Raw genomic sequence first — 26,652 nt, 5'->3', positions numbered from 1 at the left:
GTGAGATCTAGAGAAATGTCAGGCATGCGCCTATGCCTGCCTCTCCTCCAAAGTGTGCATTCCCTGTGGAAAGGGACTGTGGCCCAAGGGGCATTTGCTGAACAAAGTGTCCCAAACCAGAGGTGAGGGGCAGAGCAGAGCCCAGATCTCCTGAGAGCTCACATGATGCTCCCCCTATTGTAGCCTACTTACCTCTTCTAATTCACTCCATACTGACGTGTGTCCTGTCACCTGGGTGGCTTCCAATTCCCTCTCCAATCTCCCACCCCGGCTCCCCACCCTCACCATGGTAGCTGCATTAAGTAACATCCACAAGATCTGATTTGGGGAGGACGACCAAGACTTCAGTAGTGGCACAATCCTGGAAGAAGAGTTCAGGCTGATCGTTGGGCTCAGGAAAGAGCAAGAACATAAACTTAAGGGCCTTGGCCAGGGGTGGAGGGTATAAAGGATAGGCATTCTTCTCTCCCAGGACAAGAGTCCAGAGAGAAGTTCTGAGACATGGAAATCTATCGAGAAGGGACAGAAAAGACAGTAAGACCACCCACAAACAGAGGTCAAAGTTCCTGACCTCAACTATTGATCCAGCTGGGTTGTCATCTCTGTGGGGCAGGCACCAGAGGCCCAGAGCAGCAAGGTCACCAGAGCGGGGCTGCACCTGGCTGCTGCTTATCTCCCTGGGCAGGACAGCCTCTCGACAGGGGTGGGGTGCGTGGGAATAGCTAAGTGAACTCATCTGGGTAGGGGGGCAGTAAGGGGTATTAGAGCAGAAAAATCATAGCAGGAATAATACCAGTCTTGTATAGGGTTTTCAGAGCCCGAAATTCTCCCATTTAGGAGTCACAGGTTCAGTTAGGTTCACAGGGATCTCTCACTTTTCTTATTTAAAGTGTAAATGTTGTGTGTGTTGGTGGGGAATGGGATAGGCGTGAACAATAACAGACAACACCTCATTGTGAATGGGTCTCTAGACTCACTTTCTTCCCCAAAGGCAAGCACGGACAGCGTGTGGGCGTGGAGGAGAACACCTGGAGTGGGAGGAAAGGCAGGGAAGCGGGACTGTACAGTCTCCCGGCCAAGGACCAAACACAGCTCCTCCAGAGTGGTGGTCACTTTGTTTTAGTTTATTGTCAGACAATCTTCCCTTGGGAGTATGGCCCGTTGGACATCCACCCCTCGCCCCCCTGGGAGAAGAGGAAGGATTCTCCGGGGGCTGGGAAGAAACAAAGCTCTGAACTGGGGTCTCCGTGGAGCAATCAGGCCCAGCTGGGATCAGGCTTCCCCTTCTTTCTCAGTTTCATTCTGTTTCTCCTGAGTGTCTTCATCCTTGGCGTTTTGCATCTCGTCTGGACTCGGATATACCAGAGTCCCACGGCCAGAATCACCAAGAGCAAGAGAAGGAGCAATCCCTTGGCCAGGAGGCAGAAGGAAGTGGAGGTCTTCTCCAAAGGGTAGCCAGGATCTGGGACGGAAGAAGGGAAGGAGAGAGGCACTCACCCGAGGGAGGGTGAGGCCCAGATTACGGGTCAGACACCTACCCCAAATTCCACAGAGGGGATCTCAAGTTCACAGTCAGTTGATGTTCCCTTGCAAGTGTCTCTGGACATATACACTCTATTCACAGAAGCTCAGGAACTGAGATCTGGGGAGCACTCTCAAGCTGAGCAAGAGACCCGACGAGACCTTTGGAAGTTGGGAGCAGTAAGAAAAGGGAGGCCCTCCCTCCCCATCGTTCAGGGGTCAAGTCTCTTTGGGAGGGGGTTAGGTTCTAGATTCCATGTGCTCTCTTGGGAAGAACTGGGGGAGGCAGGTGGTGGCCTTGAGGTCCTGCAGAAGTAGCTCAGGGGCTGTCTCTGGGGGCCTGGTACCTGCACAGAAGGGCCCAGCAGGGATGAGACGGGAACTGACGTTGCTGACGGGGTTGCCGGCCCTACAGGTATAGGAGAGGGCATTGTCCCTAGGCCTCCAGGATGTGCTGAAGACAGAGCCTTCACGAGCTGTGTCAGCACCGTCCTCCCGGGATATCCAGCTGTAGGTCACATCCAGCCCTGCCTTCTCTACAGAGCAGGTCAGGGACATATTACAGGGACCTTCCCCAGAGATCTCAAAGTTCACAGTGATTTGAGGCTCCGACAGCCGTCCTAGATGAAGGAGAAACACAAAGACTGTCTAAGCAATCCGGGGTTGAGTCTGTTCTCCTAAGCTCCTCAACATGGCCCTCTGAGAGCCCCTTCAACTACACAAAAAATAGCAAAAACCAACAAAACCCAGCCACCATAAAACCCATGGTTGCAGAGTCCCCAGGGCAGCTGCTCAGGTAGAGACAGCTGCCTTTGGCATCTTCTACTCCCCTTCCTGCCTTGCTTTCTCTCTTTTACCTTTGTGCCCCACCTTCCTCCAAACCCCATTCTGCCTCCTTGATCCCGGAACATACTATCACCCCTCTCAGGGGCATTTATAGTTTAATCAGTGTCTCTGCAAGATTCAAGGTAGAATATCAGTCAGTGTCACACGCACTAAGAAGAAATTTGGGTTCAAGTAGAACGGAGATACTGATTAGTCACCTTCAAATCACACGAGAGGATAAAGGCTCAAGAATGAAGGTGGCATTCATCCCCTGGGTGCAAAATCTCACTGGGAGAGAAAGGCCCCCTTGAGGTCAATACATGAAGCGCCTGCCTCCTCTCACTGTGTCAGGCACGTCCACGGAAACAACCTTGGTGCCCACGACCTCGCTGCTCCAGGTCATTCTACCTGTGGTGCACCTCAGACACTGGGTTGGGCACACTGCCTTCCCGTCTCAGCACCTCACACCATAACCCCGAGTCCTGAGAGCCCTCCTCCTTTGGGTGGGAGGCTCAGGAGAGCCAGAAAAAGCAGCTCTATGGTTCCCAGCCTAAACTCACGATAGACACGTAGATTGTAACGCTGCGTGGTGGAGATCTGGGATGTCCTCAGATTGACTTGAGCTTCGTAAGACCCTGAGTCCTCCCAGGTCACATTGCTGATGTGCAGGGAGTAGCTGGGGCCCAAGAAGCTCACTCGGCCCTGGTAGCGAGAGTTGGTCACTGTGATGGTGTCTGGATGTCCCTCTTTCCCTGGCACCACAGTGGCAAGCCTTATGCGGGAGGACCAGATGATGTCCTCAACCTCTTCACCAGATGGTATTTCCAGGGGTAGAGTAATGGACTCCTGAAGGACCGCAAGCACTTCCTCAGGATCCACATCATCTCCAGAGTACCCTTTGTCTGCAGATACAGAAGGAAAATCTGGTGTCTCCTGGCTGCTGAGCCTGGCAGGAGGGCCGTGGTCTCAATCTCAACTGAGCAGCCTCTATGGCCCCACACTCAATCTTGACCTCCAGCTGCCTCTCTGGCTCTAGCTTTCTGCTGCACCTGACTTGAGCACCTATCAGGGATCGGCTTCCCTCTGTGCCCTCACCCTCCAAATCTTGCCTTCTCCATTTGTCATTGTGGGGCTGCTCCCCCTTCCATATCCCCAGAGTCCCTCATTTCTTGGTCCTGCCCTGAAGCCACACACTATTCCTCGTTACTCCAGAAGAACTGGTGCATTCAGCCCCAGAGTAAGTGCCTCGCTAGCCCAAAGCCCAGCAGAACAGGAGAACAGAGTGCGCAGGAGACACTTCTGTCCCGGAGCAGCAGTGTCTCTCACCTTCCTGGATCAGCAAGAGGAAGAGCAGCCATGGAAGGGCCCCCATGTCAGCAGCCCCGAGCCCCAGGAGGCTGACTTAGTCAGCCCCCAAGGCTGTGAAGAAGACGAGCTCTCTGGAGGCTGCTAGAGACAGAGTGACTGATTGACAGTCTTGAGGGAAGAGAAATAATTCTCACCCTATCCAGCAGCCCTCTAACTTCCTCCAGCCTCACTAAGCCCCTCCCTGCCTGCTTGGGAAGAGTTCTCTCTCAGAGCCTGATTGTCAAAATGGTCTAGCCACTGACTCATGTTTCCTGTTCATCAAACTCAGCTCAAATCCCACTTCCTAAAAGAAGCCTTCCTAGACTCCCCACGCTCTCAGACCCCTCAAACATATCACCTGCTCCGAGCTCTTAGATCACTTTCCATCCAGCCCTGTCATTTGGCTCGCAGCATATTCCGCCTTGCCTTTCCCTAGGCAGTTACTCTGTGGCTGAAATCATTTGATCCTGTAAACATCTTTATCTCCCCAGGCAGACTGCATCTTTTGGGACATCTCTGTTTGTCCCACTGTTGCTGGTCCCCATGCTAGACACATGCAGCGCTCAACTGATATTTTTGGGATGGATGAATGAATGAAGTCTTTCTATCTAAAGCTAGTTACGTTCCCACTTGAGAGACTAATCAGAGGAAGAAGTTTGGTTCTTTAAAAAAGCAGTTTGGACCAGAGAGCTGATCCAAATAGGAAATCTGATGGTCAGAGCCGTCCAGGATGCAATGGGTGGCCTTCGGAGGTAGTTTCTGGTGTTCAAAGTAAGACTGGACAATCACTTGCTTTGATTTTCTGCAACATCTGTGGCATCAGATGGGTCCTCAGATGAGATAATGTTTAAGTTCCTTCTAATACTCAATTCCCTTAGTCTGTGCTGTGCTGAGGAAACAAGAGTGGTGTCTCAAGACCAAGAGCACCATGGAGGCAGATATATTCAGTTCTGGTCCTGCGCCAACATTTCATATCTTTAGGTCAGCAGATTTGGCACTTGAGCAAATACTTACTGAGCAGCTTTTATGGCTCAGACACCATCCTAAGTGCCGGAAGATCAGCAGTGAACAAGAATTTTAGATGATGACTCTGTGGAGCTCATAAGCTAACCACTGACCATAGACCAGTAGGTTTGATGAGTCTCATTAAAGGAAAAAGCCAGGGGCCGGCCCCGTGGCCAAGTGGTTGGGTTCATGCGCTCCACTTCAGAGGCCCAGGGTTTCACCCGTTCGGATCTTGGGCGCGGACATGGCACCGCTCATCAAGCCATGCTGAGGTGGCGTCCCACATGCCACAACTAGAAGGACCCACAACTAAAAAATACACAATTATGTACCAGGGGGGTTGGGGGAGAAAAAGGAAAAATAAAATCTTGAAAAAAAAAAAACATTGTTAAAAAAAAAAAGGAAAAAGCCAGGGAGCCCGTAGCAAGGGGGTTTAGCAAAGCTGACGTCAGCAGAGTCAGGGAAAAGCTTTCAGGGAGAAATGATATTTAAGCTGAAACTTCAAGGATGAGTAGGATTTTCTAAGTGAAAAAGAGAATGAGTGGATAGTTCTTAAAATTCAATTTATGAGTATCAAACCTCAGGGACCAGGAGTTTTTGGAAAGGTAGACCGGGTCTCAGTCTGAGTATAAAAACATTTTTATTTAATCTTCCATTTAAAAAAAGTAAAATTAAAGCAAGGGGGGAAGAGAAATATTCAGAGGTTAAGGGGTGAGTGTACCAGTTAGGTTCTCTGAGAAGCAGATGCTGGAGTTAGGAATGAAAGAGGTTTAATGGGGCAGGGGTATTGCCTGTAAAAGATAAAAAGAGAAGGAAGCAGAATTGAGCAAGGAGAGCCTCAGACCATGATGCAGAGTGGAGGGATCCACTAACTCAGCAGCGAGCTCTGGGCAAAGATCCAGCACCCCCACTGTGCACAGTCCTTCGCTGGGCCTGAAGCAGATCCACCGGAGGCTGTCAGTTAACTGCACCTTCACAGCTGAAGACAAGCTCTCTCTTGAAAGGAGATCCAGAGGCAGCTTTGTAGGTGCTACTGAAAATGTGCTGATCAGCCAAAAGGTAACTGTGTTCAGACTGATTAAATCTGTCTCCATAAATAAGCATAAACAGTATATTACGCTTATTGAGCAGAGGAAAATAATTTTCCCTCCCTCCCCAACTGCCCCCAACTCATCCTCACTAAGCCCTCCTAGTCCGATGTGGAGAAAATACTTCTCAGAAAGTGATTTTCAAGTGCTCTGAAAATCTGCTTTCCATTCTGGCTCATGGATTGTGACCCAGATGCAGCTCTGTTTCTGTCTCTCACTGCCCCTTTACTCTTGTCCAGTGAGGTAGTCTTCCTCTGCCCCAGATGAGAACTCTCGCCTTGCTTTCTGGTCTCAGTTCGGAAATGAGAACTTCCTGTCCCATGTAATATACAAAATTCCAAAATTAAATTAGAATCAAACCATCTCCCCTTCCCCTGGCTTGGATCTGTTTCAGGCTGGAAGCCTACAAGGAGGGAGAGAGAAAGGGCCTGCTCTCTACTCAGCTTCCCTCTCCACCTCAGCTCCCCTCAACTCACCTCCCCAAACGCACCTTCCCGTCCCCAGGAGGGCAGGCAGGGAGGGGAGGCGATGAAACTCTTCTTACATGGCTGAGTGGCTTTGTTCTCTGTGGGTCTGGCAGATGGTTAAGATGGCCTCTTTTCTCTTGAGGTACAGTTTGGTGGGTTCTTAAGCGTTTCCACTGGTTTCCTCTCTCCTATTCTTGACTCAGGGTGGGTGCATCTCTGTTCTGGGTGGTCCTTTGAGACTCCTTTCTTGCCCCTTGGACATCTGGCCATACATCTCTACTCCTCCCCTCACCCCTCCACCTGTCCCCACTGTGCAGCACCCAGAACAACCAGGTGGGCTGTATCTCATGGGTGTCCCGTGACTGCCCACCATCACATTCCTCACCCTAGTAGATTCCAAGAGCCACAACACTACACCACACTCCTGGCTGCCCAGTGGGAGGCCCACCTCAGTCCACAGTTCGTTCTAACGCTCCCAGGCCCACCCCAGGCTCCTGTCTCCTCAGACCCTCACCTGCAGGGCACAGGTTTCAAAGCTCTCCAGGTGCTCTCCTTGAAGTCTCCTCACTTGGTTTGTGGTCAGAGACAATATCGTCTATCCTCTGGGGGAAAAGGTGGAGGGTGCTCACCATAAAATAAGCTATTTCCAAAGAAATCTCTTTCCAATCTCCCTCTCTCCACTCCCCATCCATGGAGGAGGCGTTCCAAGAGCAGTGACACAGGTTCTCCTTCATTCCGGCTGTAAATCCCACAAGAGGAGATCTCCTTCAAACTGCCTTCGATCTCCTGACACCTGTCACAGGGAGACCTCTGTGCAACCACAGCAGGGAGAGTTCCTGCTAACATCTTGCTTGTAGCAGATGCTTAAGTATCCCTACCACAGCCTTTGGTCCTGTTGATTTCCACACTGCAGAGGTGGACAGTTTCATTATTGTGCCCCTCCACCCTGAAGTTTGCATCTCTGCTTTTCTGGTTCAGGGCTTTCTCTGATGCAGTGGAAGGTCATCAGCCCAGGCTCAGTGCAGCTGGGAAGTGTAGGGGAGTGTACCAACCCCAGAGGCAGCCCAACCAGTGGAGTGCTGACTTGACAGGGAGCTGCCCCAGGCTCCCTGCCCTTCCATGGGGCAATTCTGAGCCGTGTTCTCTATGGCACTTCAGCTGGATTGAGCCCCAGTTGCCCACAGCTGTAACCAGCCACTGACACGCCCTTTATTGGTTTTTCTCCCTTCCCTGTCTCATGTTCCTCGTTCTTTCAGGTTTGTTTCCTGGGTCATCTTCCAGAAAGACTTCCTCCACCCAAGTGCTTGTCAAAGCCCCTCATTGGGAGGAACCTAGATTAAGGTGCTATTAGAAACGGTAAAGTAGTTGAGCCAGTGAAATTTAGATCCCTTATCCCCTCTGCCTGGGTTTTTAGGGGCAAATAAGTCAATGAGAAATAAGCCTCCCACCCCAATTCTTCTGATATAACAGTCTTGGGAAAGAGCGACCAGTGAAAAGCTGGTCCTGCTCTGATGGAGAGGATGAGGGGAATCATAATGGTTCAAACCTTTGCTCAGACTTTCTCCTCAGCTTCTCTTTGGGTCTGGAAAGATGGGGAGCCACACAGCAGACCCATGGTCCTAGAGGAGCCATTAGCAGCTAAGTTCCAAAGAAGCCACTTCCCTCCCAACACAAAGTAAGGTGAGACCTACATGTGTCTTCTGTTCCGGGGCCTGCTGTGTACTTGATCCATGATTTGCCTTCTTCTTTTCCTTTTTTTTTTTTTAAAGTGTCAGGGTTAAAAGAGTGATTATGCATTCGAATCTTGAAGTTGGCTGGAGAGAACTGAAACAGTCTGCAGATTGTTGAAGTGCACCCAAAGGAGTCATTATGAAACAGAGGAGAAAGGAGTGTTCCTTGCAGGGGGACCAGCCTCTTCATGATCCCCAAGGTGGGAGAAAACTGAGCACATGGAGGCATAGATGGCATCCCGACCAGGTAGGGTGGAGGAGAGCTGCGAGGGGGCTGCAGAGGGACTGGAGACAGCTCACCAGGGCCTTAGAGACCTGGTCAGGAGTTTAGAAGTCATACTTTCTCAAGAAATTTACCTTTGACAAGGAAGAGAAATATAGGATGGAGGCGAAGGGAGCTCTTAGGGTAGAGGGAGGTTTTATTGCTGTTAATTTTTTTTAAGATGGGAGAGATTTGAATGTATTTAAATGCTGAGGGGACAAGTAAGGAGTGGAGCTGCACAGGCAGGAAAGAAAGGAGATGATCAACAGAGCAAAGCCTGAGATTCAGAGTCCAGGAAGAAGAAGTGGTCTTAGGTCGCAAGATGCTCCTTCACTATAATAAGAAAAGATGGTCAGAGATGCAGGTAGACCTGTGTGTAGCAAGAAGTTACGGGGAGTCCTGTCTAGTGGTTTAAATTCTCTCTGTAAAGTAGAGGCCGAGGATCTGCTGAAACTGAAGATTTAAGTGTGTGTATCAACGGCAGGTATTTCAGGAGAATGGATAAAGTTTAAAAGAGTTGAGGGGACTCTGTCCAGGTTTCCTGGGACAGTCCCAGTTTAAGCCTATTGTCCTGGCATAATGATTAATAGTACCCCTTTTCACCCTTATAAAGTGTCCTGGTTTATAGGATAAATTATGTGGTTACCCTAAAACAGGAGCAAAATATTATTAAAGGAATCACAGTGAGATAGGTAAGCTTTGCAAGTTCTAGACCACTCTTAGCTTTTCTGGTCAACAAATTGCCCTGAAGATCTGGAGGAAGGCAATGGGGTGGGCAGGGGATAAGAAAATGCATCTGGAACCAAACTGCATGGGCTCCTTCGTCTGCAGAAAAAGATACTCACAATACCCACTTCATAGGATGGTGGTGAAAATGAAATGAGATGACACCCGTGAAGCACTTCGCACAGAGCCTGGCACGTGGTGAGGGCTCAGTGAGTGTGAGTTGTGGTTATTACTGAAGGTTGGTTAAGGGTAAAGACTGTCGGCTTTGGCATTATGAAGACCTGGGGCCCTTGGTAACTGGCCAGGGTCTGTAGCTACTGAAGAGAATACACAGGAAGTCTCAAGATAAGACACATGAATGGGTTCATTCGAGAACGTTCGCTGGCAGCACCAATCAGCTCCTGGTCTGGGGAGACAGCAGGCACTGCTGCCAGAATGTACAGCCCAGCTCAGGGTTTTCCAGGCCACCTGCCTGTTCACCAGGTCAGCCCATAATGAATGCAGAGCCCACACACTAGGCTGAGCCCCTTTAATGCACTGACAACTCATTCCTTGTCTCTCGGGCATCACAGATGCCAGAGTGGTTCCTACACACACACCCTCCTCCCTCGACTTCCCTCGTAAGTACGATTTGTCTGCCTTTTCTCAAATCGACTCACCAGGTCGTGTGTCCTCTGCTTCCTTTATGCTTACTGTTCTCAAAATGCAGGTTTTGTACCATCTGCATCAGAACCACATGGAGGGCTGGTTACAACGCTGATTCCTTTGGCTCCATTCCACACCTGGGGAATCAGGATGGGGACCGCGGGGGGAGGAGCCTGCAAGTCCACCTGTTTGTCAAGGTCCCTTGGGCAGGTCCACTGTAGGCTAAAGTTTGAGAATGCCACACTTTGCCTGCTCTTCTATTTTGCTGAAGCAGAGAGAAAGTTCCCCAGCTGGTGACATCTTTGTCTCCAATCATAAAAGGTTTCTTTCCCCCTGAGTAGAGCTGTGACACTGCTGCCTTCTGGGGCTGGGCTTCCTAGAACTTGAGAGGATCTCTAGCGGCTTTTAATCTGTCCTCCCCAGAGTCCCACTGGGAACTGGGAAGAGCTGTCTCATGGACTGCTCCGGGAAGCAGGGGCAAGGCCAGGAGCTTCAACTTAAGGTATCTGCGACTTTCTTCTTTTCTTTTCTTTTCTTTTCTTTTTTTTTTTTTTGAGGAAGATTGGCCCTGAGCTAACATCTGTGCCCATCTTCCACTATGGGCACAGATTTATATGTGGGGCACCTGCCACAGCATGGCACCATAAGTGGTGCTAGGTCCGCACCCAGGATCTGAACCAGCAAACTCCAGGCTGTGGAAGCAGAGCGCGCAACCATGCCCCTGGGCCAGCCCGGTGAGGTGTCTGCTTTTGTCCTTTGTCAAATGGGCGTGCTGAAGTGGAACTTGCTTGAAAACAGGGTGCTGTCGCTAAAAGAAAAAAAATTAAATTCTACTGATCTTGTCCAACCCCTTATTTTACAAATTAAAAACACAAAAAAACCTAAAGCAGAGGTGGTGGAGGGACTTCTCCAAGGCCACACAGTCTAATGGCAAAGCTGAGATCCAAACCCAGGTCTCCTGGTGCCCTGCTGGCAGCACTTTACTTGATTAAACTAATTTGGGATGTCAGACAACTACATCTGGTGATGTCCCAGCACATAGAAAACCCTCAGTAAATAGTATTCTGCTTGGGGTCATTATTAATTTGTATTTGTATTCATTTGTTATTGTTAATTTTGTATTTGTGAGGCACACAAAGAAAACCCAAAGGGAACAGAGGGGAGTGAGATGAGGAGAGCCATGGCCGCCCAGATAGGTCTGCACATGGTGATATTTTTCTTAGCAAATTCAGCACAGTTCAGGCTCCAGCTCTCACAGGACAGGCTCAAAGTTCCAGCTCATCAGTGTCCCAGGGTTGACCAGAATCTGGGATGCTGCCTCATTTTATCAAGTGACCTATAAAATTAGCCATTCATCCTACAAATATTTATGAAGCTCCAATTAAGTGCCAGGCACTGTTCTAGATATGAGCTGCAGCAGGGAACAGGAAAACAGGCAACTTACTTTACAGTTAGGGTGGGGGTGGGAGGAGATACAATACACAACATACACACAGCATGAAGTAATAAAGCACTGTGAGGGAAAACAAAGCAGGACGAAGCATAAGGAGGGACGGGGCAGGAAGTCCCCTTTGTTGAGGGCATTCTGATCAGATACTCCAGGAGTAGCTACCTTGCCCTGACATCCCCCCCACCGCACACAGTCAGTACACAGAGTTAGCAACAAACTGCTGGGAGCATGGCATTAGAGGAAAGGGGACAACCTAGAATTCAACAATTTGGTGACAACCTCCTGTGTCCATCTCTACAGTGCGCCCCTCTGCCAGGCTGCCAGGATGCTGCAGTTTGGCTGCCAGAGTCCCCGGACAGGACTCGATGGCACTGCCAGGGCTCACTTCTGTGACTCTCCTTGCAATGAGTCCACACCACCCCATCTCGTTTTTCTGAGAAGGTAGATACCTTCATTTGATCGTTTGTTTCTTTGGGGATAATTTGAAACTCTCATCTCTGACCCACTACATTTTGACTTAATACTTTGGGACTCAGAAGGCAGTCTCACTTTCTCCTTTTCTAGGGCTGCCTACCTGCCCCCCATGGCCCCACTAAATACTTTTCTTGGCAAAGGCTGCAGCTCTTCCATCATCAGATACAAAATGCCCTCACCAGGGAGGGCTCTCTTCCCTGTCGTTTCCCCGAAGAGCTTATCACTCATAAAGGTTTTACGACACCCCATGGTGTCACTCCACGCTCTGGGTCAAATCCTTCTTCCTAGGAAAGAGAGGGGTTGTCTGGGGTCCTGCCCTCAGAGCATGGAAGGTGGCTTGGAGTTGAGGCCATCACACTGTGGGACAGGATCTCCTGGACCTGAGAGGTTTCCCTTCTCCGAGAGAAGAGCAGCCTGGTAACAAAACACCAACAATGGAGACACTTTCTCTCAATCTATGGAAATGACTAAGGCGTGGGGAAGGCCTCAGGAATCCCTCAGTGTGCTAGAAGAGGAAATGGAGGGACACAAAGAGAAGTGGAGGATCTAGGAGCTGCTACCACAACTGCTCTTGGGGTAGGGGAAGAAGCAGTGGCGAGGAGACTTTTCCTGGGATTGACAAGTCCTGGCTCTAGGCGTAGCCAGTTTGGCCAACTGCATTGGGAGGGAGCGGAGGAGGGGGCAAGGGGTGTAGTGCCTAACTTGCTGCTGTTCCAAGGCTCACCCGATGAGGTGTTACCCAAAGCCTGTGCAGTCCGGTCCTTCCTTTACTACAGTGGCTTCTGAACATCAGAAACATCCACATGACATTTTCCTCACAGGAAATATTACAAGAAATCTAATATATGAGACAGATAAAAGAAGCTGGAGAGCGTATCCCCTGTCAGCTTAAACCCCAAAGCAACTCCTTGGAGCCATGAAGGTTCTGTGGAGTTCCTCTGCTCAGGGGTTGCAGATAGCAAAGAAATGAGGCAGCATGAGAACGTGGGATTCCAGGCCCTCTACCCCCATTTCAAAGAGAATAGCTGGAATTTCTCCTATTTACATATGGGGCTTATGAAAAGATTCCCCAGAGGGGCGGGGGCGGGGGGGGGGGGGGATGGAGGGGAGACTTCCCTTTAAAAAAAAAATCCCCCACTCTACTCAAAATCCTTTAAAATAGTGTTTATCACCAATTTTGTAGACTTCACAACATAAAAGAATACCATATGCTCCTATAAGTAATCGCGACTTGCTCTGGCAGAGGTCCTCAAGGTTGGGGTCAGAGGAGATTGCCCTCTTGAGAGTCACTAACCAGGATGAGCAGATAAGTGGGATGATCAGAAAGCTGAAACCTGATCCACATCATATAAGGACCTACTGAAGTGCTTTGTTGCAGTGCCCAGCGCCTGTGCAGAGGGTGTTATAAAGCAGGGATATTCAATAGGACTATGGAAAAGATGGATGTAGCTAAAGATACTGTTCACTATTGTCCCACAGTGTCCTCTTGAGAAAAAATGCCTCCCCGTGGCGGGAACAGCAGGGCTGTTTCCCCGCGCAGCCCTGTGGTTGTATAGCAGATCTCATCGCCCACTCAGAGTGGCTGCCATCCCGTAGAGACCGGGTCTGTAGCCTTCCCATGACCAGGAGAGAACACCAAAGCATGCAGTTCAGATACTGACCTTGCTCCTTGCTCCCGCTTCTCTTCCTACCCTGCTTTCTTCTAATCTCATTCTCCTAACTGATCGGTGTCTCATCTTGCCACATTGTGCACATCTTGTAAGACGTGCCAGAGTTTAGCCCAGCGTACAGTTAGACAGAATAGTCTACACACCACCACCCTCACTTCTGACACCAAATGCAAGTTCCAGCAGTTCCCAAAACCACCCTCACTTTCCATAATTTTCTAGAAGCTCTCACAGACTGCACTGAAAGCATTTATGCTCACAGCTCTGGTTTATTACAGGGGAAGGATACAGATTAAAGTCAGCCTAGGGAAGAAGCGCAGAGACCCAGGAAAAGCACCTAACACGTCCTCTCCCTGTGGAATCCTAGCACAGTGTTCCACTCCTGGCATCAATGTGACAATATACACAGAAAAGCTCACCTGAGCCTTGGTGCCGTTTTTGCTGGGGCTGGATGACATACGGCCCAGGCGACTGACCCTCAGTCTCCAGCCCTTCCAAAGGCTAGGCCAATACCTTCAGTCTCCAGTCCCTGTGGAGGCAGAAATGATACTGCATGGCCCAAAGCCCTCATCATAAATCACACTGCCAGACTGCCTGGTGGCCAAGGTCCCCATGCAAACAAAGACACTCCTATCAGACACGATATTCCAAAGGTCTAAAGATCACTCCCAGGAGCCAGTGGCAAAGGCCAGGCCTCTCTTTGGGTCAAGTTAATTCCTTCCCACTACACAACATGTTAAATTCATTTTTCAAGCAAAGTGAGGAGAAGGAGAGAAGGAATGAACTAACCAATCAAATTGAATCAATCCAGACATGACCAGACTCCTGGCCACTGTCCCTCATGGATGACAATGCTACTCAGGGAGAAATCAAGGGTGAGGGACTCCAGCAGGGACACTATGTGCCCAGAGCCACTGTGCCCCTCTGCAGGCTGGTTGTGCTGCTCGAGGTACCCTGGGTTGGAGGAGGGAGCCAGGGGTACTGCTCTGCCTGAGTGAGGGAGAAGTGACATCTCGCAGTGCCCTCTGAGACCAGGGAAGGCATGGAGATGCTGACGCAGAGGCAGACACATTCCATCTTCTCACGTTATTAGGTAAGGGATTCCCAGGTGGAGTAGGTTAAGATGGGCACGTGTGCCATGAGAGGTGGGAATTCTGGTAGATTTGCAGAACTGTTTGGGAAGGATGCTGAGTCAAGGTCATAGTTGATAATCAGTGTCTAGAGCCTCAGAGCCTCTCACGAGTCTTTAGGCAGCCCCCTGGTGAAACAGCTGCCGTTTCTCCCCTGGTATTCCGAGGAGTCCTGGGCAAGAGGAGGCCTGCAGAGGCAGGCCCACCTCAGCGACAAGAGGAGAAGGAAATACAGCCAGCTCAGAGGAGAGGGCCCCTGCAGACCCAGGGGAGAACTGCGGGGCCAAGCTGAGGCTGTGGGGCTTCCGGCAGGTCTCTGGAGCTCATCTGCACACAGGACTCCAGCTCTGGCCTTTCTCTGTTCATGCTCCTGTGTGTATCTGTGCTGGGCTTTCCCTCTCCCGGCTCTTTCTCTCTCTAACACGCACTGCATAGTCAGCTTGAGCTGCCACAACAAAATACCATAGACTGCGTGGCTTAAGCAACAGAAACTTGTTTTCTCACAGTTCTGGAGTCTGGAAGTCCAAGATCAGGTGCCAGCAAGGTAGATTTCACTCTGAGTCTTCTCCTCTTGGCTTGTAAGTGGCTGCCAGCTTGATGTGTGCTCATGTGACCTTTTCTTTTTGCATGGAGAGAGAGAGAGAGAGCCCTTGGTGTCTCTTCTTATAAGGGCACTAATCCCATCCCAATGGCTCCACCATCGTGACCTCACCTAATTCTAATTGCTTCCCAAAGCCTCCTCTCCAAATACCATCACACTGGGGGTTAGGGCGTCAACATATGAATTTGAGGGGGACACAAGCATTCAGTCCATAACACACACCCTGTGGTCTGTCCACAGGAGGGAAGTTGCCTGTGTTTCAGGCTAAAATCCAGATGGCTCAGGTTTAGTGAAATCCCAGGAAAGCAGTTCTCTAGAGGGTCCACAACATCTGTGATTGTAAAAAGGAGGCCTATGCAACTGCTTATTTTCATGTGAATTGAGAGTCCTCTCTCTCTAAACATCTCCCTCCTCCAAGCCACCTACACTCTGTGCCGGGCATGGTGGGAGGTACACAGAGGAGTCAGAAGTGATGCTGCCAGCTTGCTCAGAATCCAGTTGGGGGACAAGGCATACATCCTGGGAGAGCATCTTGGGCTCACTTGGGCTCTCAGCCTGGCAGGAGTAGTTCCTGGCATCCTGCTTTGACATCAGCGGGAAGAGGAGAGAGACGGCTCCGCCATGGGGAGCTGAGCAGTTCCCCAGGATCTCCCCATTGAGGTAGAACGAGTACAGGATCGGAGCAGAGCCCCTTCGGACCTCACAGAGAAGCTCCACCATGTCCCCCACAGCGAGGCCAGTGAGCCTGGCTCTCAGCGTGAGTAGAGGACGGGACACAGGAGCTGGGGCAGCACACAGGTTGGGAGGGTCAGCTGGACCACCCAGGCTCCCAGCTCTTCCTCCCCTAGGGACTCCTATCCGTACTCCCAGGGGACCCCATTGCCTGATGCCCAGATCCCTGGGGAGTGTCTCCCCTCTCTCCCCCACTTACCCTGCACCCTGATCTCCAGCTGGGGGCTCTGTTTCTGGACTCGGCCTCCCTGAGGGGCAGCCTTGCACCAGTAAAGCCCGGAGTCTCCCTCCTGGGCTCCTGGGATGCAGAGTTCTTAGGGGAGGCCCCTGTCCTGCAAGATGTGGTCCTCTTTGTAGAAAGAGAAGAGGAGCCACAAGGCCGACGTCTGGGGGTGCCACTTTGTCTCACATCTCAGGGTCACCGGGCTCCCCTCATGGGGCTCAGGAGAGGGCACAGCGTGCAGCACAGGAAGCAGGAACAGCTCTGGGGAGAGGCAGGCCCAGGACTCAGGAGGGGAGCCCTTGACAGCGAGGCCCCAGGAGGCTGAGGTCTGCACTTCAGCACATCCCAGGCCACAGCCCCCTGTCCTGTGGAAAACACTCATCATCTCCCAGGAACCGGCCTCTCATCCTACCCACTAGCTCTGAAACGACTCCCACACACCCGAGTCCCTCTGGAATCCTAGGCCAGAGCCAGAGGGGCCTTAGAGGTCATTTGTCCCCAGAGGGGAAGGGTCCAGCCCAGGGCCTCAAGGGGAGTGAGTGGCAGGGCTGGTTCAGGGTTCTTCCTAGCCCCTCTCCGGGGCTTTTCACCTCCTTCTCCTGGCTCCAGACGTGCCCCATGGGGAGTTGGCAGGGTATTTGGACAGCGTCATGGATGTCTCAGGGCCCTGTGGACTGGCCCAGCATCAGGGGCAGCCAGAGGTGGGGGTACTGCCCAGAGAGCTGCTGACCTCTAGAGACCAGATACCTGAGCAGCACCCTACTCCCCCCGACCCCCCAAACTGGTGACTCACCTTGGACTTGAAGCATGGCAATCCCTGAGGTTTGTCTGGTCGTACGTCACCTGCCCAGTTCACCAGTACTGGCCACTGTTTTTCATTGTTGCTGGCTCCACGAACAGAGGTCGGTTATCCTCAGAGAACTAGAGGAATTTCCCATCTTTGTAGGATGTCACCTGGGACAGGGCTGCATTCCTCTTTTCCTGGCATCAGAGAGTCAAGATGTCTCCTTCACACTTGGGGTTTGGCCAGGCTCGGAGGTTCAGCCGGATTGTGAGACACAGGAACAGGGTCACCCATCAGCCCACTTTCTCCCTCTGTCTCCAGCCTGAGGCCTCCCACTGGGGATGGAGGCTCCTGGACTGCACCTGTGCAGCTGTCCCTGCCCCCGTCCTTCATGCCAGACGAGGGCCAGGGCCTCTGCTCTCCTTTCCCCTCCTTCTTCTCTTCTTCCTCTTTCCTTCCTCTTTCCCCTTTCTTCTCTCTTTTCCTGTCTCCCTGACCATACCATATATTGGGCTTTCCTCATCCTTGACATATTTGATTCCCGCTGGAATCATTCCAACCACTTGGCTGTCTTTTTCTTCCTGAAGAGATGCCCGTCATACAAACTTCACATCCTGCTCTGGTCCCGGAGGACCCAGCGGCCCCCACCTCCCACAGCAGCTCTAGGGCCAGCCCCCGTGAGAATCCAGAGATGGGCAAACCTAAGCTGGCTCCCTCTTACCTCCCTCCTCAGAGGCTCTCCCAGGCCAGGATTCCATCAATGCCCCATGCAAATGCCCACCCCAGCAGAATATGCATGATGCTGAGGAGGTAGAATCTATAAAGCTTGATATAAATATATTGGTTAAAACAGCAAAAGAATAAAAACACTAAAATATTTATTAATAAGGGACTGGTTAAATACATTATAGTCCAGCCATATAATGAAACATAAGATAGCCATGAGAAAGAAAAAGGTAGGTCCACAAATACCTACATGGAGTGAGCCCCAAGATACAGTGTTAGGAAAAGAAAATTAAAAGCAACATGTAGAACTGTGTGTACAATGCACCTCCATTTCTATATAAGAAGAAATACATATACATATTCACACAGATATATATGTTTGCATATATACATAAATTTTTTAGAATATAGCGAGTAGACTGGGTAAATCATGGGCTAGGGTTGGAAGAAAGGTTTTCACAATGTGCTTTTTGTTCTTTTAAAAGATTTTTTCTAATGTTTTTATCACATTCACCTATATTTTTCAATAAAAAAGCGAAATAAAACAAAAGATTCTAACCTTCTTTATTTCCCCATACATCCTTCAATAAACCCCTCTTACCTGACGTTACCTGAATATGGATCCACTCCTCGCAAGCGAAGGTCCTAAGGAACTCTGTTTCTCACCGCACAATGAGAATGGTGGGGAGGAGGTGTGTAGACTGTAGACTTGAGAATCCAGGATATCGTAGTTCAGGCAGAGTAGGATGAGTAGATGAGAAGACCAGCAACTGACAATAGGCTTGCCATTTTGTTGGTGGCAAGAGATAAGAGAGACACAAAGCATGGCTGAGCCTATGTCCTTGAAGTTACATGCCAAGGTCCCAGGTAGCACTGGAGGACTTGTGAGGTTAGCCGATGCAGTCTTTACTCAGACACAAAGAGAAGGATGTTCTGCTGGAAGTTGGTTCTGCCATCACTTTCTCTGTCTCTCTCCAGTTATGGGAAAGAGTCGTTGCATCCCTGTATGATAAGCTCCCGGTAGCCAGTCACAGCATCCTGCAATGCTAGGACTTCTGTTGGTGGAAAGGCCTGGTGCAAATGGGAGAAGGTGGCTGAGAAAGAAAATCAGAATGGACCCAGACACAGAGGTTTGCCACTGAGCACTGGAGAGGAGATGGAGGTCCAGGGCCATTCACAGGAGGGAAGAGAGGCTGAGACCTCCCTTGCCTCCAGATCTGGAATAAACCACTGCACAGACAGACGCAAAAGCTTGAGCTCAGTGAGATGTAGCCCGCTTTACTGAATGATCTAGAGTAAGGACTGTAGCAACCTCAGCCAGACAACTGCCCCCTCAGACAGACATTTCCAAATAGCCCGGGTGGTCAGAATGGGACATGAACACAGAAACAGCAGGAACGTGAAATTAAAGATGCGTTAAACTTTCCATCACAGGGATCTGCAGTGGCAAAAAGTGATGGGGATTAGATTTGATAATAATTTCCTGGCAGATAGAGTGGTTAAGTGTGGGAACGGTGGCTACAGTGAGCCCCCTTACTCCCTCTTCCTACACAGATTTGGAAAGTGCCAACCTCACCGCTCCCCCACCCCCACCTGGTCACATTTCCTGATAAGCTTCATAGGAACGTTTCTGTACAGCATCTGGCCATCCTGGTTTTAGGGCCTCCATGGAGCCTGCCCATGGCTTACCTGTCCCCACTCCCTATCCTCCCTCCTTTAGGAGGAACAAGAAAAGGAGACCAGATAGGACTTAAATGACAACCACTTCATCCTCTAAGAAGCAGGTAGGACAACACCTGGGGTGGGGGAATTTATAAAATAGAACATGACTTTGGTGTCAATTATTAGGGAAAAGGTGGATCTTCAAACAGCACACCAGATTTGATGAGGTGAGTCTCAGCAGGTGGAGCCTGACTCCAACTTGAAGGAGATAAATGGACAATTGTAGTCACCTGGGTGACACATGCTAGGATGGCATCTAGACAGGCCAGGTACTAAGAAAGGAAGCAGATAGAGGTGCCTAAACTGTATCCCCTAAGACAGATTCCTGCTGGTACTTTTAAGTTTCTCTTTTGCTTGCTCTAGTCTTTAGTAAAGACATGTCTAAAGGTTTCAGCCTATCTTAGCCATGTGTTGAAGGGGAAGCAAAATCCCCAAAACCCAGCATGGTGGACATCAGAAGTGGTAATCAAGGAGAGCCCCCAAGAGAAGGTGAACCTCAAAAACAGAGAGTGTCTCAGGCCTATGTGTTCCAATTGGCCCTCCCCACCAGGAAATCCTTGTTCCAGGCCCACCTTCAGGGGTTCTGAATTTCGTTACTATCAAAGAAGGCAATGTTTCCTTGCAAAAATGTGGACTGAGCGGTAACTGGCTCTCTCCTCTTGCAGCAAGAGGAGCTGCTCCCACTCCAAACCATCTTTTCCCCAAGTTGACCCCAGAAAATACTTCATTTGTGTGAAGATACAGATTGCTGTTGATTTTGAGGGACAGGGGAACATTTATGCTGATTTATCAGGAGGCACTGCATGAGCCTTGTGTGTAATTAAACGTTTCGTCAATGCTGTCAGTATTGTTTCCTTCTAACTTCTATTTGTCATGCTCAGTTTTCCAGGTTTGTGGTTTACTTAGCATGGCTGTCAGTAGAAAATCTTGCAAAGCTGATGGGAGTGGGGGAAGTTGTAACAGTGGTTACAAACCAGGAGGAGGAGGATTAGAAGGCTACCCAGGAGGTACAGTCTGAGCTGCCTTAGAGAAGCCCCTCTCCATCACTTCTCTCTGGGACCCACCCGCACCTCCTTACATGAAAGTCCCCGGATTTCCAGATTTCTTGTTGGTTGTCACCACCTTCCCCAAGTTCTTCTTTTAATATGCAAATACTGCTACGAAGATAAGAGGAAACCATAATATATCTCTGTTTAGAAACTGTTCTAATATCTTTGTAAATGTTCAGAGAAAATGTAAATCTCCTTGGGTAAGCAGGCTTAGTTGAAGCTATGAGCTCATTTTGGTAAATGTGCAAGCTTAAGCGTTTCAAGCAAAGGGCTTTAAATCAATCGAAGCTTCAAAGGGCAGGAGTTAAGAGTCCAAGTATAGTAGCCAAAAAATATTTTCTTGACTGAGAGAGCCCTCATGGGACTCTTCACCATGAATGACCTAGAGAAAATAACTTAAGGCATTCCTTTTCTGCTTCAATTCAACTCAACGAAGATCTATTTAATTCTACCATATGTAAGGCTCTGTGCTAGGTGAAACTGGGGACGCAAAATTTTATGCAACAGTCCTCATTCCCAGGCAGTCTGGCCATGCAGGACAAAGCCCTTACGGGGACACAAAGCAAAGGGTCAGAGTAGCACGAGAGTTCAAAGAATGGATAGCCCACTCAGTTGGAGGGCTCAACTGGCATAGAGAAGGGATCTGGAGGCAGCTATAAGTAAAATAAATTGTACATGAAGGAAGTGGCAATGACAAAGTCACAGAGATGAAACATCACAGGATATTTTAGGAAACATCAGATGGTCAGGTCTGGATGGAGCATAGGGTAGGAGTGGGGAGTTAGTGGAAAATAAGGGTAAGAGAGAAGATTGGGACCCTCTGAGCAAGACGGAGGCAAAGGAAGTTTAGAGCCAACCAGCAACATGTGTCTTCTGTTCTTTCCCATTTCTTCTGCTGCTGAGAGCTTGTCCCTAACGACCCACTAGAACAATGATTCCTAGACACACTTCCAGGATGGATTTCTAGGGCACAGACATCCTTCCATAATGAACTGAGTTCTTGGTTCCTCTCTTAGTCAGAAAGACTCACCTTCTCACCCAGCTCAACGTTCTTCCTTCCTCGGCCACTCTTCCAGCCTCTTCCCATTTATCGTATCCCTCACTCCCTCCACCAGCCTGGGTACCTCTTATCTTCTTGTCCTTTCACCTCATGGCTACATTTGTTCTCTCTTGAAAGTGACTAGTGATAGAAGAGTACCCAACCACATTGCCCAAATGCCTGACCACTTCCTCCTCTGAAGGGCAACAGAGATTTCTGAGAATTAAGAGCTAATTTGAGAGCTCAACCCTATTTAGTATGTTTAATTCTCACTCACCAGCTCTTCTCATATCTTCATCCAACCCTCTGTGTCCATGTCTCCTGAACCCATTGGATTTCCCTTTTCCTTGTCAGATGGCAGAAGCAGGAATCACAGGAAGGAGCACCAACACATACACCAAAGGACTAGGGCCTCCTGATGTGTGAGACGGTTGCAGAGGTAGGATACTGCTTACTCTCTGTTACGAGCTGAATTTTGCCCTGCCCCCCATTTGTATATTTAAGTATTAACTCCCAGTACCTCAGAATATGACTGTAACCAGAGATAGGATCTTTAAAGAGGTGATTAAGGTAAAATGAGGCTGTTATGGTGGGCCCTAATTCAATCTGACTGGCGTCCTTATGAGAAGAGGAGATTAGGACACCAAGGGTGCTCATGCACAGAGGGACAATGCTGTGAAGAGGCAACAAAAGGGTGGCCATCTACAAGCCAAGGAGAGAGGGCTCAGAGGAAACCAACTCTGCCAGCACCTTGATCTTAGACTTCCAGGCTCCAGAACTGTAAGAAAACAAATTTCTGAGCCAGCCTTGATGGTCTAGTGGTTAAGGTTCTGTGCTCTCACTTCTTTGTCAGCCCAGGTTCAGTTCCTGGTTGTGGAACCACACCACCAGTCTGTCAGTTGCCTTGCTGTGGTGGCAGCTCACATGGAAGAACTAGAAGGACTTACAACTAGGATATACAACCATGTAATGGGGCTTTGGGGAGAAGAAAAAAAAAGAGGAAGATTGGCAATAGATGTTAGCTCAGGGAGAATCCTTTCCTGCAAAAAAGAGAAATTTCAGTAGTTTAAGCCACCTAGTCTGTGGAATTTTGTTATGGTAGCCCCATCAAACTACTACATCCTCCCGAGGCCATATTGGTATGGATGGACTGAAGAGAAGTTTTTGATATTATAAGTTCCTTCCAAATGCATGGGCTCCTTCAGAAGAAATCAGTTTTGTCTTATATGCCAGCAAAATTTGCCATGCCTTGAGTTTTATGATCCTGCTACCCCGGACACAACTGAGTGGACCAAGGATCAAGGACTGGCTAGACCAGTGGATTTATAGGAGAGCGCCATATCCTAGAGTACTAAGTTTCCCAATTAGATTCTCTTTGGGAGGTTTGTGTGCAACAGAGAGGAAAAGAGCAGTAAAAGAAAGGGCAATATAAACAGAAGTAGGAGAAGTAAAGACAGAAGAGAGAGAGAGAAGCTGAGCGAGGAGAACAGCTATACCTAAAGTAGATAAACACTTCTGAGGGGACAACCGGTTGCCTGGGCAACCAGAGTTGCTGTTGGGTCACTCTCACTCTCCCGTGAGTCCTGACTCTGAGACAGTTGAGACAGTTTCCTTACTTGGCCCTAAAATAAACCTCATCACTCAAGCTCTTCTAAGCCTGAGCCCATCTCTTTTTCTTGCAGTCTGAAAGAATCTACCCACTGCAATAGTGTGTTAGGTTGCCAAGGCTGATGTAACAAAGTACCACAGACTAGGGGCTTAAACAGCAGAATTTTATCTTCTCACAGTTCTGGAGGCTGGAAGACCAAGATCAAAGTGTCAGCGGGGTTGGTTCCTTCTGAGGGCTGTGCGGGAAGGATCTACTCCAGGCCTCTCTTCTTGACTTACAGACAGCCATCTTCTTCCTGTTCTTCCCTTTGTATATGTCTGTGCCCCAATTTCCTTTTCTTGTTAAAAATACCAGTCATATTGGATTAGGACCCACCTAATGACCTCATTTTTATTTAATTGCTTCTTTAAAGACCCTATCTCCAAATACATCACATTCTGAGATACTGGGGGTTAAGACTTCAACATACAAGTTTGGGGTGGGGGACACAATTCAGTGCATAAAAAAATAGGTTCATACCTAAAACCAAGACATTTCCCAGCAGGCTTCCTCCCAGCCAGGCAGCTCTCCTCAACTGACATCCCCCAAATAAGCTGCCATTCTGGAGTGAGGACCGTGCTCACCAACCAAGCTGCACCTCAGAACTGACGTTTATGCTCTTCCAGAAAAGAACACTGAGGCCTCCGCCCCTCTCCAACCCTCTAGCGTGAACTAAACCAAGCAGGATATATCTGGTATACCAATATAGAAAGATCTCAAAGACATTTTTAAGTGAGAAAACAAGTTGGAAAACAATCTGTTCAGCATGAACACGTTTATGCTTAAGAACAAATCTATATATTCTGTACATGTATATAAAATAATATAAAATCACAGGGGAAAAGCCAGGCAATCAGAAAACAGACAGGAAGGGCATGAACGTTTCCTTCAGGCTGTCATGGAAGGACAAAGTTGAGGGGAGGTGACGAGTTTTAAAGAAGTTTTTTTCATGATGGAGTAACCCTGAGCACACTAGTAAACAGGGGAGGGATGGGAGATGCTGAGTAATTGATAAGACAGGACCCTCAGGTAGGTGGAAAAGAGTAATTACAAGCAGAAGCTGATCATACAGTGAAAAGAGAGTAAAGGAAAAGAAAAGCAGAAGCGGCACAGAAACTGAACACATAGAAAGGTCCTGAGCAGGAAGAAAGAAAAGTGGAAAAACTCTAGTAAAATGCCCTCAGCCTCAGCACAACAAGAAGTGGGGTAGTTCACTGTTGTGGGCTGAATTGTGTCCCCTCAGATCCATATGCTGAAGTCCTAACCCCAGTACCTCAGAATGTGATTGTATTTGGAGATAGGGTCTTAAATAGGTAATTAAGTTAAAAATGAGGTCACTAAGGTGAGCCCTAATCCAATTTGATTGATGTCCTCATAAGAAGAGGAGACTGGATACACACACACAGTGGGAAGACCACGTGAGGACACAGAGAGAAGGCGGCCATCTACAAGCCAAGGAGAGAGGCCGCAGAAGAAACCAACTATGATCTCGGACGTCTAGCCTCTAGCATTGTGAGAAAACAAATTTCTGTTGTTTAAGCCCAGTAGTCTGTGGTACTTGTTATGACAGCCCTAGCTGACTAAGCCGTCCAGCAAGCTTGTGGTGTGCTCAAGAAGAGTGGAGGGAGGAAGACTTCCAGCCCCAGTTGAAAAAGAGGAGGGGGCAGGAGCCACACCCACTGGGGAGAGCAGTTTAAGCCTTTCCAGGAGGCTGACAGAAAACAGCCTGCCCGGACCAGGGGTACTAATGAGGTCAACTCCTCTTTCATGTCTCTTTCCACTCCCCTGGTACTGTGTTGGTTCAGCCTGGGCTGCTGCAGTGATCTCCGTACTGGCTGGGAGGTGCGCTCAGGTCTTCCTTCAAGAGAACCTGCTGCGTGGAGCCTAGTTGACTGATAGCCTCCAGCTGCTGCACCTCTGGATGTGTCAGGTGTTCACAGTGAGGTCATGTCCCAAAGGCCACTCCCAGCCAGTGATTGAGCACAGTGGGGTACCAGAGACAGGCCATTTGTGCCTGATGTAGGACGTTGCTAATGGGCACTCCATCAGCCCTAGAACATCCTGTCAGCCTGGCTGTTTTCTCAGAGCTGCACTGTGGTCTGAGGCTCCTCCTACTCACCCCTCCTTCCCTCCTGCTCTTCCTTCACAGGTGTCACACCTGCATTACGGCCTGAAGGCTCTCCTCCGCTACCCTGTTCCTCCTCTTTCTCCATCACAGGTCGGGTATTTCCCCCAGTGAATCTCTTGCATGTCAACTTTTGTCTTGGTCTCTACTTCTGTTAACCCACCTCACTGCCCCCAGTCTCCCTTCCTTCAGTCCATCCCCCACACTCCCTGGGTCATTCTTCTTCTCAAATTCAGATCTTGTCACACTCTCTGCTTTCACTCTTTCCAGAATGCCCAGTCCCTTACAAGAAAAATTTTAAAACTTCAGTCTGCTCAGATTCAGCCTGTGCTCAACTGCCCATTCTCATACCGTTCATCCCAAGTCCCCCTCCTGACAGCCATACAGAACCATCTGCACTTTTCTAAACTCCAGTGCTTTTTCAGGTCCAGGTCTTTGGTCATATAATTCCTTCTTTCTGGAACATTCTTCTCCATTCCCAGCATGCCCTAACCCACCACACACACACACACACACACTTCTTCTGATGATCTTTGAATTCTTATTAAGATCTACTTCAAATGTCCCCTTCTCTTTAAAGTCTTCCTGGACACATCCAAGCAGAGGAGATCATGCCTCTCTATGGCATTCATCAAACTGTCCTGCAATCCTTTGTCTCTTAGGGAAACCTTTAAGTCAGGAATAGAGTCATGTCTGTATCCTCCACACTAGCACAGTACCTAGCACACAGTAGGTGCCCAAACTTTGTGTAATGTTGTGTGTATCTATATGTGTACAAACAGACACACATGTGTGTACATTAAATAACAACATCAAAGTTCCAGCTTATGTCCCAATGTCTTAGCCAGTCATTAGTACCCTGGTCTGGCTCCTCTCTTATCAACTTACCCTCTCATCCAGCATCTTCTTCCTGGTGACACCACAGGCCTGTGATTCTTCATCCCTTGGGTGGAGTCAGGTGTATATGGCAGGAGGGTATTTGAGGAGCCATGGCCAGAAGTATCACAATCACTGAATATCTGCTGGGAGTCAGAGGTAGACAGGGAAAGCTTCCCTTTCCTAGGCAAGGAGTCTTCAAGTTGCCAAGAAAAGCAAGAGATCGGATCTCCCCAAAGAGAGGTTTTCTGGAAACTTTGTTTTTTCTTGCATAGGTTAATTCAAGTTGGTTTCTATTACTTGGAACTAAAGGACTCTAATGAATTCACTTGAAAGATCATTGTTAAGAAGGAAATGACTTGCTTGAGAGATCAAGCTTAGGTGGGAGGTCCCTGTTGGCTAGGACACAGCAGAGCAGGGTGGTGGTAGGACACGGGTGGGTGGTGGGCGTTGGGGCTAGATGACCTTTCAGATCCCTTCTAAGAGGACAGATGTGCCTGCTCTAGTTAGTGGTTCTGGGCTGTTTCCCCCAAAACGAGAAGCAAAAAGCAGGAAGAAGGGCTTCTCACAAATTTCCAACTTCCTCAGAAGAACGACACATGTAAATCTCAGTAGAGTCATTCACAGCAGCAAGCAACCAGGGCAGAGGAAGAACAGGAGATGCCAGGAGAAGCAAGGCCACGCTTCTCCCAGCAGCAGCCAGGACTTCAGATGTGATAGAACAAGGAAGACAGTCTCTTCCAGAAGCAGAGTGAGCTGACTACACAGCCAGTAAGAAGAGAAAATGGAA

General features: G+C 49.2%; 1 protein-coding gene across 18 annotated transcripts; it reads right to left on the bottom strand.

Annotated features, from left to right (window-relative positions):
* Window positions 1-1,103: 1,103 nt before the first annotated feature.
* On the bottom strand, window positions 1,104-26,513 carry SLAMF9 (SLAM family member 9). 18 transcript variants are annotated; one of them, XR_011439125.1, is made up of 7 exons: window positions 16,687-25,867; window positions 15,870-16,154; window positions 14,842-14,956; window positions 13,627-13,736; window positions 9,631-9,692; window positions 6,768-6,855; window positions 3,117-3,248 (listed from the first exon to the last, which is right to left on the bottom strand). XR_011439125.1 is itself a non-coding variant. In XM_023640904.2 (4 exons), the coding sequence occupies exons 1-4, from the start codon at window positions 3,716-3,718 to the stop codon at window positions 1,257-1,259; spliced, it is 867 nt and encodes a 288-aa protein (XP_023496672.1). In that variant the 5' UTR covers window positions 3,719-5,838; the 3' UTR covers window positions 1,104-1,256. The 18 variants fall into 18 exon arrangements, 1 of the variants encoding a protein (XP_023496672.1); XR_011439112.1 differs by having other exon boundaries at window positions 9,631-10,424; window positions 13,627-14,956; XR_011439119.1 differs by having other exon boundaries at window positions 13,627-14,956.
* Between the last annotated feature and the right edge of the window lie 139 nt (window positions 26,514-26,652).

Source organism: Equus caballus, chromosome 5 (genome assembly GCF_041296265.1).
Source record: "Equus caballus isolate H_3958 breed thoroughbred chromosome 5, TB-T2T, whole genome shotgun sequence".
Taxonomy (NCBI): domain Eukaryota; kingdom Metazoa; phylum Chordata; class Mammalia; order Perissodactyla; family Equidae; genus Equus; species Equus caballus.
Note: the sequence above shows the minus strand (reverse complement) of the source record. Positions and strands in the feature narration are given on the sequence as shown.

Bases quoted from the DNA above. Each gene is read 5' to 3' on its own strand.
- SLAMF9 (XM_023640904.2), bottom strand. From the start codon at position 3,718: ATGGGGGCCCTTCCATGGCTGCTCTTCCTCTTGCTGATCCAGGAAG. The intron at 2,142-2,906 runs GTGAGTTTAGGC...TCCTTCATCTAG, and splicing joins TTACAATCTACGTGTCTATC to GACGGCTGTCGGAGCCTCAA. The intron at 1,463-1,868 runs GTACCAGGCCCC...CTTCCGTCCCAG, and splicing joins TGCTGGGCCCTTCTGTGCAG to ATCCTGGCTACCCTTTGGAG.